The sequence below is a fragment of the Teleopsis dalmanni genome, chromosome 2 (assembly GCF_002237135.1).
Source record: "Teleopsis dalmanni isolate 2A chromosome 2, ASM223713v2, whole genome shotgun sequence".
NCBI classification, from domain to species: Eukaryota; Metazoa; Arthropoda; class Insecta; order Diptera; family Diopsidae; genus Teleopsis; species Teleopsis dalmanni.
The window spans coordinates 201426506-201442265 of record NC_051847.1 but is presented as its reverse complement, the minus strand read 5'-3'; the positions used below and the strand labels follow the sequence as shown (position 1 = coordinate 201442265).

General features: G+C 25.6%; 2 protein-coding genes across 4 annotated transcripts; both read left to right on the top strand.

Annotated features, from left to right (window-relative positions):
• Nucleotides 1–1414: 1414 nt before the first annotated feature.
• Nucleotides 1415–6397, top strand: LOC119681477 (high affinity copper uptake protein 1-like). Of its 3 annotated transcripts, none has more exons than XM_038094682.1 (2): nt 1415–1599; nt 5845–6394. In XM_038094682.1, exons 1-2 carry the CDS (start codon nt 1537–1539, stop codon nt 6274–6276), a joined length of 495 nt encoding a protein of 164 aa, XP_037950610.1. In that variant the 5' UTR covers nt 1415–1536; the 3' UTR covers nt 6277–6394. The 3 variants fall into 3 exon arrangements, with proteins under 3 accessions (XP_037950610.1, XP_037950611.1, XP_037950612.1); XM_038094683.1 differs by lacking the exon at nt 5845–6394 and adding an exon at nt 3954–4404; XM_038094684.1 differs by lacking the exon at nt 1415–1599 and adding an exon at nt 5059–5712 and having other exon boundaries at nt 5845–6397.
• A 3372-nt stretch (nt 6398–9769) lies between these two features.
• On the top strand, nt 9770–12861 carry LOC119676567 (high affinity copper uptake protein 1-like). Its single transcript, XM_038087807.1, has 3 exons — nt 9770–9852; nt 12258–12333; nt 12421–12861. The coding sequence occupies exons 2-3, from the start codon at nt 12265–12267 to the stop codon at nt 12859–12861; spliced, it is 510 nt and encodes a 169-aa protein (XP_037943735.1). The 5' UTR covers nt 9770–9852; nt 12258–12264.
• The last annotated feature ends 2899 nt before the right edge of the window (nt 12862–15760 follow it).

The following is a 15760-nucleotide window of genomic DNA, read 5'->3' as shown; positions in this document are numbered from 1 at the left end:
ACTTTGGTCACGATATGTTAAGACGAAGTAACATTGATATATAGCGTAGTGGAAAACGTTGCTCAAAAGGTTGAATTTTACTAAAATTGTGGTATTCTAGTTAATATCTTAAATCTATTAAATCTAAATCACACGAAAAATTGACATACAACTTCATATAAAAAAATTTTCCGCAAAATTTTGATATCGTAGAAAATTTTTTTATACGGACTTTTGTATCAATGAATATTAATACTAGGTTTAAGTTTTCCACTACGCTATATGGCGATGTTATTAACGTCTTAAGATTATGCATATAAAGATTTATTTTAAATACTTTTAAAGGTGTTTTTTTGTTTTTTAGAATTTTAAAAAATTGTGATAATAAATAAAATCACAAGCATTTTTTATATAAGTAAAAAATAGGCTATATAACAACTATAAGAAATTCACTAAGTCGGGAATATTTTTTATAATATAATTTTTTAAATAATTCATTTAAACATTCAAAATTTTAACGCATTTGTAGAGTTTTTAACATGTCTATTTTTTTAACAAAGATTAAAACCAATTTTACCAAATTTAAATTTCACCACAATTATGCACTTTGCCCCAATAATTAAAAAATACGATGAATTCATTTTGCACACGGCCCTACAATATTGCTAAAATGAAGTTTTTTGCACACGTTTTAACTTGGCCAGAAAAATAAAAATGCCTAGATACACCTATTTGCGGCTATCAAATCCATTTTGCTCGTGTTAAGGCAAAGTTGAAAAATAACTGGCATAGTAAACAATAAAATTCGCATGAACAAGAGACTGAAATAAATTACAATAACAAAACAGGGCAAAAAAAAATATTTGAAATCATTACTCTTAAAACAATTGAAGACAGCCGATTTGTGTTGTTATCGTAGCCTAAAGATTCTTATCAGTTTATTGCTAAGACAGAAGAAATATATAGCCAGTTTTCAAAGGCTACTCTTTTGGGCTGCTATTAATTTTTATGATATTATATTCAATATATGAAATATTTTAATTGTATTTATTTATTACCTTTTTCCAATGTTAAACATTTTAATTATTTAAAAATTTTTTATTAATTTTATTAATTAATTGTATATTAAATTACTTAAAATTCTCTTAACCTAAATTATGACTACCTACTTAAGGTTTGTATTTTCTCAAAAGCCTCTATACTTTAGTGATAAGATACGTTATTTTTCCCCCTGTGCCGCTGTTTATTGTTTTCCATTTTCCCTCACTATTACAAAGCAACTTTCCCTGTACTTTAGTTCATTGTTACTTCACGATAATATTATATATTTTCTTTACACAATATTTGCGCTTATCTATTATATAGGATTACCACATATTCCCAGAGTTTTAAAAACCCTCGGCAAATTTGTATGGAAATTCAGTGTAGACGTAGCCCGCGTTAAGCAAGTGTTACCGTACTTACAAGAACAGTTTTATTTAACAAATTTCTTTATTGAACAATTTAAAGAATTATTTGTTTATTTAATAAAAAATTTTATATAATATTTTACACATAATGGATATGGGTAGTGGAAGTAATAGCACCACTGTGGTGAAAAAATGTCCAATGATTATGGTGGTAAGTTAAAGCTGCATTTTAAGCTTTTAAAAATAATAAAGAAGGACTTTTTAAATTTATAACTATTTTTAATTATTTTGAGTGCAAAAATTATTTTTAAGAATAAAAAAATATGTCTTCTTTCAAAAAGGAATCTAATTCAATTCGTGGCTTATAGTCTTAGTTTGTCACGATTGTGATATTTTAATAATTGATTTTACATATGTATATACAAAAAAAAATTTAGTTTTATAGAAGCAATATTTTTTTCTAAAGTTGGTCTTCTGTTGGCTGTGTTCCGAAAGTAATCTCCAACAGTAAACATTGTGTTCTTAGTAATTGTGACGAGTCTTGGGTGCCTCTCATTATTTATTCATTTTGGTTTAAAACTTTATTTCAGCAGTTTCTAAGCCTTATTAGAATAAGATCTTCTTCCAAGCCAAAATCTATTGTATACTGCATTCGTCTTTGCTAAACTTCACTCTTTAATGAAATAAAACTATGCTTTATTGCATCACTTTAATATTATTATTTTGGTGAAGTCAAGTGCGTATGAACCAAAATGCTTGGTTCCATTATATTTAGTTCGTTTATATTTAGTTGCTAAATTTATTGATGTTTTACCTAAGTGCTAGTTTACAAAATTATTTGTAAAATTTATTTCTAGAAAAATTTATAGATTATATACCTACGTTCTCAGTTTGTTATATCCACTGATATATCCAAACAATATTTTAAACAAAAAAATAGTTCTGAAGAAATAATTAATAATGAAAAAAGGATGCATGGAATAATACCCCCTTCACCTGCTCAGTGCTGACGGTCATTGCATAATATGTAGGCATGCTATGAGACTGGGTTTATCCTATAATGACAATATTTGTCGTGATTGTGGCTGGAGGATGAGGGTTAAATAGTGCTCCATCTCATGTGTCAGTGCTCATTTTTAGCTAGAAGAGGATCGATTTTCGGGTCTAGTTTTCTTACTTACATGTTCGGGCTGTCATCCTGTACAACTAGGAATTTAGACAAGTTTATAGAACTGTCAAGTGGATTCATCTTCATCTAATGGGGGAGTTGTTGCCTATTCTGTGGTACTATAACCGGCCATTATTTTTGCTCAAGGGGCTTTCTTGAGTACAAGAACCCCATTCCAAACTTACTTAATCTAATACCCGAAGAAAGACAGCGTGTATGTATGTCTTTTGCAGAAATTTTTTCAATTGTGCTCTTCGATTTCAATAATTAAATTTTGTTATAAAATAATTATTAAATAATCTTTCAAAAATGTTTCTTGTGGCCACCTCCTATTGTAATTTCTCAATCTGCAGAAAATTTTTGGTTCTATATCTTTTTTGACTATAATAATAAAAGTGTACCATTATTTTGGTTAGGATAACTTATCAATACAAGTGTAAATAGTATCGTTAGAGCTCTTATTATATACATATACATCTAGTATATTTTAGCCATTTAGTTTCTCTACTTACAGTTATTAAATCCAGTATCTCAGTTCCAAAAATAACTACTTTAAGTATTTAGAAATAAAAGGACATTTATAATTGATAATATATTGTAAATAATTATTAGGATAATAATGATAAGGTAATTGTGAAGATATTAGTTACTTTGACAATAATACATCAACGATTATAGCAGTATTATAACTATCCTCATGACATGAGTTATAGAAAACATTCAGGAAATAACGTTCACATATATGAAATAGGTATATATTTTATAAAACTTTAATATAAAGTTTTTTATTTTACTTATGTTTAAAAGACAAAAATATAATTCAAGTTTTATTTTTTATTTTAACTATTTTCCAATGAAAATAATATATTTTTTCATTTTAGGTTCTGTTCTTTAATTTGGGCTATTTTAGTTCCAGCTTTATTAGAAATTTAGTGAAGAAGCTAGTATGACCGTAAATAAATATTAAATTTATTTTTAAACCCAAAATAAATTCAAAATTCTTAGTTATATTGTATTAATTGTTTTCCTAATACAATTCTGAAGAACTCAATCAAAGTTCTCTGTAGTCCATATATTATACAAAATTAAAATCACTGTTTTCAAAATTAGTTTCCATGGGTAGACAAAGTGAAAAAGCAAAGAATACGATCCTAATTCAATGTTTTATTTATTTTCTATATCGGTTTTATTATGTCCTTTAATGTACAGAAGTTAGTAAATCCTGAATCTAATTAGTATTTTTATTATTGTTAGACAGAAATATCATAGCTGTTATGTTTAGACTTCAGAATGCATATATTTTTTGAGAATTTGTCCCAATTTTTTTTTTAAAATAAACATTTTTCTTAGTTCTATTTAACATGACCAATAAAACGCAAATTCTCTCTTTCTTTCAGTTTCATGGTGGTCACTGTGAACGTATACTTTGGACCACATGGGTTGCGTCCACAGTTTCTGAATTTGCTTGGTCTTGTGTGGCTTGGTTCGCAATTTGCTTCTTATATGAAGCCTTAAAATTTTTACGAGAATATTTAATTATAAAAACAGCACGTAGGGAGCAAGAACGTATGGCTGCAGAGCACAGTGGCGATTCTAGTACTCCTTTAGCAGAAATCAATAATAAAACCTATTTTGAGCGCATTTTGTCATCAACACATGTTTTACAAACAGCTTTGAATGGTATTCAAGTTATTGTGTCCTATCTGATAATGTTGGTGTTCATGAACTTCAATTATTGGCTTTGTCTATCCTGTATTTTGGGTTTGAGTATTGGATATTTTTGCTTCGGTTGGCTTAGACTAGGATCTAATAATAATTGTTGTAATTAATTTTTTTATCCAAATTATATACGTGTTTTCTTATTTAAACTAAATCAGTTTGTTTTATAAGTTTATTTTCATTTAAAATATATAATTTAAAATTATGTGTTATATATATTATATTATATAAATCCAATTTTTTATCCTTTAAAGTGATTCGATTAGAAAATATATGTCTATATATATATATTGTTTATAACTGGTATATTTATTGCATATTTGTATTTTTAATTATATTTTGGAATACCTAATTCGTCTTCAATTTTTAAAAACATTTTTATTATTGTTTTCAAATTTAAAAATAATTTAGTTTTATATTTATTTAAACTTTCTTAATAATTTTCAGTTTATAGTAATGCATTTATGCAATAGAACTCCAAAATATCCAAATTCCGTCCCATATTTATTGCCATATATATGAAAAACTTAAATAATAATATTCACAGGCATAAACTATTTTGTAATAAAATAATATTCTTTAAAATAATGAAACCATCAAATATTATGAAATAGTTATTTATATAAATGTATTTATGATATTCACGCTTTCTATATTTATATATAGTATAGAATTGTATTAGATGATATACATCATATATATTTTTCATGAATAATTTATTTTTTAATAAAAAGAAAAGTATATAAAGAGCTTTAAATGCTTTGATTAAATTTAAATAATTCTGAATTCTAAACAACCGGATTGACATTTTAAGTAAAAGAACTTAAATAGAAAAATGCCTTTACGAATGTGTAATTATACCTTAGTAGAAAGATTAAATTAAAAAGGACTACTACTCTGAGAGCTTGGAGACATGATATTTAATTATTAATCGAACGCGAATATGACAATCGTAAAAAAATAAATAAGCACAAAATCATTCATCGTTTTTAACTAGGATATCTGTTCGACAATAAAATATAAAACGTGGTAGTCTAGTAACTGGTCACAACTTAAAAAAAAACGCGCATTCCAGCGTATTATAAAAGCTTGACAAAAATAATTATATATGGATTATGTTAACATTGTGAGTGGTTTTAACTTCACCAATGTCCCATTAGGAGTCATGACATGACAGGTAGTAAAGCCCGTGCTTTTACTACCTGACATTGCGCAGCCAACAAGAATATGGGCGACAGTCTACTCTGGGTGCCGCTCTTCTGTTTAAATCTGTTACTTGGAAATTCATATAAATTTTTAGATAGAAGCATAGAGTGATTTTAAGATTTGAGTCTTGTTTGTATGTTAGTGATCTTGACCTTATCGAAAGACGGCTTATTTCCTTCGTACTTATAAAAGAACGATAGCAAATGGATAAATAAGAGGACTTGGATGTTTGTAAGTTACAGAAATGTACAATAGTTCAATTTTTTTCGATTTGAACAATAAATTATGATTCAGCTAAATTTTAAATATTTATAAATAAATCTTAATAAACAAGCAGAAAATAACTTTTGAATTTTTTTTCAGTTCCATGGTGGACACTGTGAACGTATTTTGTGGACTAGTTGGGTTGCATACACTGTTACTGAGTTTACATTCTCATGTCTGGCCTGGTTTGCAATTTGTTTCATATATGAGGCTCTTAAATTTTACCGTGAATATTTACTCATCAAAGCTGCAAAAGCTGCGTCGCAACCTATGTCTTCAGAACATAACAGTGGTTCTTGTACACCATTAGCAGAAATAAGAAGGAAAAATTATTGGCAAATAATAACAGATCCGGCACATCTGTTACAGACTGTTCTAAACTTCTTTCAAGTCATTATATCATATCTGATAATGTTGGTTTTCATGAACTACAATTATTGGTTATGCTTGTCAGTCTTTTTGGGTTTAACATGTGGTTACTTCTTCTTTGGTTGGATCAAAAAAGGCGTTGAAAAGGATTGCTGTCATTGAAATAAAAAAGTAAAATTGTATTTCATTAATTAAGAATAATACTAATTATCTGTAACTATTACATATGCAATAGTAAAAATATCAAAATTTATTTTATAGTAATTAGAAAAAAAAATAAGATAACAGTTATTAATTTTTTTTTCATAAATTATTTAATTAATTATCTTCAATAAATAAACCCTAACTCCGTCCTAAGTTTTAACGTTAGAAGGTAAAATTTATTTTCACTTTTTAACAATAAAATTTAAAAATGTGTTAAAATTCAAAAATTCATTTGTATATTATATATTTATATATTTATATTTTATATAGTAAAATCAATAAAGATACTTAACATTTATATACGCAAAAATTTTTTTTTATTTCAAAAAAAATTTTATGAAGAACTGTAATATATTTATGGATAATACAATAATACTATATATTGAAATAACTGAAATTTATATCGCAGCCATTACAAACAGCTGTTCTCTGAAAAAGCCTGACTCTCCCATTCAAGAACATCTACTGATTTTCAGGTCAGTTAAAAAAGAGGGCTTATTATTTTGAATTTTCTTCTCTCCAATGATGGACACTGACACATGATTTGAAGTACAATTTACTCGTGAACCAAAAAACCACATCCCCGACAAAAGTCGAGAGAGAGTAGACCACGTCTTATACCAATGTCCTGGCAGTACCGATACTATATTATTGAGTTGAAACCGCTTTAGTTGAAAGACATAACTGGGTACAAATTTTGTCCAATTCGGAACAGGTGACTTTTGTCATCTGACAAGAATCTTTATCTCCCAAATAAGTAGATATAGCAAGGTTTTCTCGTCAATCCTTGGTATTTATGATTAATTGTCAGTTTAACGCAGAGTAAATTTTGGAGAGCAGCACGTCCAGATATCACTATGAGTTGGACACTGACAAGCCTAGACAACTTATTAAAAAAAGCGCGTTTTTAAACCAATTTCATTAAATACAGCCTATTTTTAAATTCAAGTGTGTGTCGCAACCACGAGTATACGAATAATTTAAAAGGTTCAAAGACGGTTGTACAAGCTTGGACCATGATGAGATCCCTGGCTGCCCAACAACTTCTGTTACTGAAGAAAACATTGAATCGGCGAAGCAGATCGTGTTGGAAAATCGTTGTGAACCGATTAGAGATATTGCAGTGTTGTTGGGCATTTCATATGGATCGGCCGAACACATTTAAACTGATGTTTTGGGTTTGAAACGCGTCGCTTCTCGGCTGGTGGCAAAAAAGTTTAATTTCATTAAAAAAAAGCCGCAGTTTTTGGCCAAAAACCCCACCAATATCATCAACCAAGCACCGTACTCTTCAGATATGGCCCCGTGTGACATTTTTCCTATACCCCCGACTTCCTGTTCCTTGCCATTGCGCATTTTGAGACCATAGAGGTCATTAGGTAAAAATCGCCACACGAAAATTTTTCGACTTCTTTGTATAGACTCCAAACAAAAACTAATCGTACAATATACGTTAAACTTTGACAGAATGTGTATAATAGTGTTGCCAGCGTGAAAATAAAATTTACCGATTTGTTAAGCACGGGAATTCAAAAATTAAAAATTAAAGTTCTTATTTGATCACAAGACGATGGCGACATTAATTCTAGAAACCGTATTTAGTACCTACGCTGTTGCACAATAAATTGTTTTAACTTCTGCTGAAAAACACTATAATGATCAGGTAGTTTTAGTAAGATGGTAAGACCAAATTTTCTAAAAAAGTTTTTACTGCTAACTCTGTCGTTTAATTTAAAGCCCTCAGTTTAAATTTTAACCGTCTTAATAAGGAACACTATATTTAAAGTTCAGTTGTCTCTGCTTGCTATGACAGAGCCAAACGCCTGAATGAAGTTCGACTATGAAGATGGCAAATTCTGATTAAATATACTTGCGTCCTCATTTTTAGTTCTGGACCAGCGATTCTGGATAGCGTTAAGTCTGGTTGCTACTAACTAAATTATAATGTATTTCTTTGAAGATTTTGTTATATATATCAACAATTTATTTATACAATTACAGTTAAGTAAATTTATTTTATTTGTTGTTTTAATTGTATTAATTTATATCACATTTTCCCTTTTAAGATTGTTTGACAGATTAAGATTTCGGTAAAGGTGCTAAAGAATGGTTTAGTTAAATTTTTAATAAACTTATTTTCTTTCTCATAATTAAAAAGCATAATTTTAGGTTTGTAATAAACAGTAATAAACAACATCTTATTGTACACATTTTAATTTAATTAAATGCTTTGTTGAGTGCAAAAAAGCTTGAATTTTCTTATGAGAAAAATATCTTATCAAATTAAACTATTTTCGTGATTGAAGTGACTACTTCGGTAGTATCGTTATTACTTATAAAAGTAATAAAAGCTAGCGCTTTATTGCTCGGTGTTAGGCATTTTTAGTGAATAAATTTATTTATTTTCATGAATTTATAAAAAATGTTTAAAGAAATTATTTAATTTAGGAAATATAAGAATTAATTTGTTAATATATGAAAGCGTACAGTTGGTAATTTTTTAATAACAATTGCAGGTGAGTTTATTAGTAAACATAAATCTTATACTTGTTTATTTTGTTCATTTCTTGTCTCTTATATGTTTGATGTCATGTCTCAATAACTACTGATAAGATAAAACTCAATTACTTGTGCTACTTATGCGCTACACTCTCTGAGATATAATATTTTCGTTTAATAATATTTTTATTAAACGTATAGAATATACACAGAGTATTTGTATATATAGTTTTCAACAATAGCATGTTGCCCTTTGACTAGCAATCTCAGCATATAAATTAAATTGCTCATATCCCGCACATAGTAATTTTAACATACAGTATGGAAAGTAGAGATATAAGGTCGTCAGTAAATTTTAGTTTAAATAATAAAGAGTGTTGAAGAAATATACTTGATGGAATTTCAGGAACATAAAAAAGTTTCATAAAGAGCTTATGTGAATCCTTCTAGTTTTTAGTTACGAAACCAATTCATCGGTTTAAAACGTAAGTCTCTATATTGGTGATATGGAATATTGAGTATATTTTATGATATCAATTATAAAACCTATGTGTTGGTGTTTACATTGGATTTTTGGAATATTCATTTCATGGAAAGAAATTTTAATTTAATTTTAATAATAATTACTTATTGTCTGTGATCAAGTGAACAGAAATGTGGAGATATAAACTTAAAAAAATATTTTTCAATAATATTATTAAATTAATTTTTTTTATAAATAATAATAACTTTGCTTTCACATTGAATTTTAAAAGAGATCGTGTCGTTTGTGTTCTTAAAGTGAAAAATTGTAATTATTTTGACTTCACTCATTTTACATTTACGTATAAAAATGTCACTCTACGTATCAGATACTTCAACGGTGAAAATAATTCTTTTTAAATCCCACAATCGTAAACAATTCTTATCTTTTGTATGGGATTTAATTAACTGCAAGTCGTTTCAGTGGAGTAAGACACCAACACGTTTGTTGACGATATTTTAGTAGAAAAATTGCTTACAGTGAGAAGTGCTATTTACGCTTCATAAACAGTGGTGAGAGAATGGAAAATAATAACAAAATGTGTGATTTGTTAAACAACTCGAAAAAATTTAAATAAACTTTTATTAATAAATATTTTATATTTATTTATAAATACCATTATATTTATATTTATAATTCATTAAATATTAATTTAAATGCATTACTGCAATCAGAATTCAGTGAATCATAAGTGATAATTGAGATTGTGCGGTCTAAGACCATTGAACTAAGAGAAAAATACTAGAAATTATATAAATTCTTTTAAAATTTATTTTAAAATATCATACATACTTACTTATAATCAAAATTTTATAAAATCAAACATTTTTCTAAAAGTTTGCGATACCATATAATAATATTATTATATTATGCACAAAGATACATCAAAAATAAATATATAACAAAAGTCAAGATATATAGTAAAACCATTGAATTAAAGATTGTATATAGTACAATAAACATATAGTGAATGTACTTTATATATTCGAATGCATATATATCGATACATTTGACCATTTATATGACCATTTACTTAAAATGTACGCGTTTTTCTCTATATAGATTATATCCGGTATTCATCGACGATTTACATTAGGGAAATAATGTTCAACATGTCATTAAACATATATACATACATATATGGAAATAAATAAATTTGAATCAACATTGATATATCTATACAGAAACTTGAAATATATAACATTTCAGTTATATATAATTAGTACTTCTTTAAAACATTCAATTAGCTATACATTTGTTTTAATCAGTTAAAATGGTTTAACGAAATACGGCCGGTCTATCAGCAATGACGTTATAAGGTTCAAAGGCAACCTGAACCAAAAAATGTGATACCCCACTCTTTAAAACATAAATTTTAATCACTTTCTATACTCTATATTTTTCTAAAGTTTTTTTTTTAACTGTTGTCTTCCTTAAAAATTGCACCATAATCGATGTTAAGTAATTATATATTATATATAGTTTAAGTTTTTGTAATACTATTTCATTTAGTTTTTCATATATTATGTTATTCTTCACAAAAAACCTTTTTGTATTGTTTTAATATTATAACTTCCTCAAACCAACTAATATAATGACGGTAATCCAAGTTCACAGTCTTCAAAATATTCAGAAGTTCGGTAGTAACAGGGACATGATGAGAATTGGATAGAAAATATAATTCAATCTATTCTACTGCATACTTTCATCAAATTAATTTAATCCCACAGTTAGAATGCTAGTCTATTAATTCTATGAATGATGTCATACCTTATTGACTTCATTTTTTTAAGATATAAAATATTTGCCACACGTTAAGTTATCATTCAAACGCATTACTTTCATCTGTAATTGAAAGTATGAGTATACTCCAGACTATACTCCAGATTTCTATGGTTTTTGAAAATTTTCGAATTGCTTCTTATTATATATAATCTTATTATATATATGCCACATAACATATATACTTTATATCTTTGATGTTCAAAATAAAGTCAATTGACAATTAAGCTACCTTAATTTTAAGAGGTTCTGATGATTTTAAGAGGTTATCCCATTTATTTTATGTTTAAACAAAAGTTTTATTTTTAAAAATGAAATATCGATTCCAAAAGATGATAATTAATTAAATTAATTATTTAAATACATTGATTATATATTTTAAACAAATGTTTGTTATCAGTAAAAAATAAAATAAAATAAAATAAAATAAAATAAAATAAAATAAAATAAAGGTACCCTAAAGATAACTACAGACTATAATCGAAATATTGGTGACAATAAAATATATTTTTTAATATATTTAAAAAAAATTGTGTATTATTTAAACAATTAACCAATAAGTCCGTTCGAAAACATATTAATAAAATTTGGTAATATATTTATAAATGGTTTAATATTTATAATTATTTAAATTATAAATTAATAATTCGATTAATCTGTAATTTAGAAATATGCAAAAATTTATAAAAAAACTTAAACGAATATAAATCTTAAATGTATGCATATTCGCAATTGATACCCAGTAGGAAATATGTATATAATGACTTACCTCTCAATGCAGCATCAACATAATAAATTTCTCAGTTGTTGCGCTGCTTTGCGTTTCATCAAGCAAGGGGAAGGAATACTCCTCCAAAAGACGAATAAAAATATGTTAATATTCTAACATTAAACAAAAAATATTTAAAAATATTAAAAAAGTATTGTATATCAAATTATAAAATTTTAACAAATTATTAAGTTTGTTTTTATAATGTAGAAAGATTTATATATTTTTCAAAATATATTTCAAATATTTTATTTAAAGAAAACTTTGTCCTTGAATCATATAAAATTAATAACACTATTTAACTTTTAATAAACTAAATTTTATTTTCGTAAACTATAACTATTTATTTTTTGAAATATTTTTTAGTTCAAAAATGGATCATAATCATGCACAGGAAAATATTGACGTTAACGAGGAAAAATCTTGTCCATCTTCAATGGTGGTAAGTGTTATTATCGAAATCTTTCATTTACAATTTATTTAATTATTTAATAAAACAATTATAATTAATGTTAAATTTATTTGTTAGTTTCACGGCGGGCATTGTGAAAGAATTCTATGGAAAGATTGGATCGCCAGTAGTATTCCAGAGTTTTTATTTGCAATATTAGTTATATTTTCTGTTGCATTTTTGTATGAATTACTTAAATGTTTACGTGAATATTTACTAAGATTAACAGTGAGAAAGGAAGTGAAACGTATGACACTGGAAATGGAAATGAAATCGAACAGGTGTCACTCGAAACCAAAAGAAATTCGAACACAGACATATCTGGAACGTCTATTAGCTGCTCCACATATTATACAGACCTTAATTAATTTAATACAAATTATAATATCCTATTTACTAATGTTAGTATTTATGAGCTACAATTATTGGATTTCTTTGGCTATTATTTTAGGTTCAGGTTTAGGATATTTTTTTTTTGGGTGGATTAAGCAGGATATGAAAGAAACAGAATGTTGCTGATATTAAGTGAAAAATTTATATATTTTTGTTTAATTTTATATATTTTTAAAAAACAAATTGTAAGAGTAATTAATTAAAAATTTGTTTTTTAATATGTTTCTTATTTTTTATTGTTTTAAATTTAATTTTATATCCTTAAAATTTTAATTTTTTTTTTATTAAGTAGTAGTAAGTAAAAACTTAATTTAATAAAAATGATAAGAAATGATATTATTTATTTAATAACAAATATTTTATAAATAAATATATACAAACCGTTTAAAATTAAATATTGAAAGAAATATTTTTTTATTAACATATTTTGAAAATTTTTTATTCATAAAAAAAAATTATTTTTAAAAATACAATTAATTTTTTGTTTTTACTATATAAGAGAAATACTTCTTGTAATAACTATAATAATTTTAATACTATTTGCTTTATATACATGATATACGAAATATATATTCAAAGACTGGGATAAAAAGAAAAAAATTTAATCAATTTGAATACAATATTAAATTTTAGTGGTAATTATGTTAACACAATCAAACTAAATAAAATATATAAACATGGTTTAAAGTAATTTATGAAAAATATTAATATATATTATTTAATTTTTAATAGTTTCAAATATTTATTTTTTTATGTATAATTTTTACATTAAAAATTAAATGGTCACAAATTTGGCAATTAGATACTGGGTAAAATTATTTAATGTAAAAATTGGTTAGTGAGGTTTTTTACTGCATATTGAATAGTTACGGACTAGTTGAAACTCAAGAGAAAGCTAAGGATTTTAAACTAATATAGATTTTTTTTTGTGTTAAATTTATTGGAACGCATTTATCTTCCTGTTGTAAAGTGAGCGAAAGTCTAATAAGATTTCAAATTTATAAATGTTGAGTTTATATGGCCGAATAATGGTAAAAGAAGTCATTTTAAATGAAACAGAAAAAAAATAAGAGCATAGAAAGAATTGTTTTTTTTCTTAATAATAAATTATTGAAAAATACATTAAAATTCTTTTAATTGAATTATTTCAAAGAAACTCCACAGTGTTCATATTTTCTGCAAATGCTGAAACTCCGACGGTAATTGTGACAGATATTTAATCATTTATGAGATGTGGTTCCGGATCATACCAATACCCGCTCTTAGTTATGATACATTTCAGTAGAGAAAAACAACAATATATCAGTACCTTAAATGTTTTTCTGGATGAACTACACCTGTTACATCTGTAGTGCGAGCACATTTTTTATTATATGTAATATTTTCTATTTTTTCTTTAATTTGCAAGACTCTACTTCAACCAATATATTTCTCGTGTCCATATTGTTATGTAGTCACTTTTTTTAGCATTAGTTTGTTAATTCACAAAATCAATTTTTTATACGACTACTACTACATCTAGCATTAATTTCTCTAATATTAATTGCTCTAATGTTATTGTGTTAGAGGCAAGATTCTACTCATCTCTCCATATACGCTGCATCTGGTTTCTGATTTCTGATTAATTTTATAATGCCAACCACAAAAATATAATATAAACAGCATTTTGATAACAAAATATATTACTAACTTTATAAAGTGAAAATAAAAAAAAATAATTAGAAACTGTGAAACAATGGAGTTAATTAAATGATATGAACAATTTTTTTTAAGGCTCTTATAATTAGAAACTTCTAAAATATATAGCTAATAAAAAAATATGTAAAATGCTCGATGGAGAAATTATTTAAATTATTAACTATTGGTTAAAAGGGTTTCTTAACCCATATCCGCCCAAGTATTTTTTTTTTTGGAATTTTTGGTCAAAATGTTTTTTTTTAAAGTTTAATTATTAAGGAGATGGGGTGTGTGTGGAGTGAAGTCACAAATATATTTGTAAAGCTAAAGTTTCATACATTCAAAGTAATGATATATATAAACTCTAAAGTTTTTTTACTATAAACAAAAAATCCATAAAAAGTGATAAGATTTGCTGTTTGATTAATCGAACGTTGGGCGGATATGGGTTAATAAGAGGTTTTAGCTGAAACCAAAGTGTTGGAGATGTGGAAAATGTTAAATTTATCGAATTCAGATCTTTTGCATGTTTCGACTCATATTAAAAAGTACTCACTTGTCTTACACAGCCACTGCACAGTGGTAATATTAATAATTAATAAAAAAAAATCTTTTAATTTCTTATAAGTGATAATAGAGTTTCAACTATTACTCCAATTTTATTTATAGATAAGGATGAGAGTGATTTAGATGTATATATATTTTTTTTTAGAAGTATAGTTCATAATTTTCTGAAGTAACTCTTGTACCTGCACTGTAATTATTGATTTTGTAAATATTTAAATTTCTCTTGAAAAATTTTATATATTTCTTGAGTATTAAATTCAAAATTTTAAACTATTGTGTTAACAATATATTTAAACAAAAATTAATATTATGTTATAAATTATAACATTTTTTTAAATTCAATTTTCAAAACAACTAAAACTCTTTACTCGTTAACTATAATACATGTTATCCCAAAGTAAGCTTAATTAAATTACTAATAATTTATATGATATGTATCTGAAATATGATATGTATCTTTTTGTGGTTTCCACTTTTTTACATAACATTATAAAATTGATTTAAATAATGTAAAATTAAAATTAAAATTTTCATTACAATTTATTTTATACTTAATTATTATTGCAAATTTATAACTACAAATTATTATTTTCTTTTTTGACAAGATTTTTGTTTACTTAAGAGTATTGATAAATTCTTTCTGTTCATTACTATATACAAATTCAAAATTAAATTTTTATCCATTTTTATATCTTAAAAATACAATTTCTTATAATAAAACTTAATTTAATGAAATTCCTTTACATTTTATCTTATGGCAAAATGAAGTTACACGGTATTG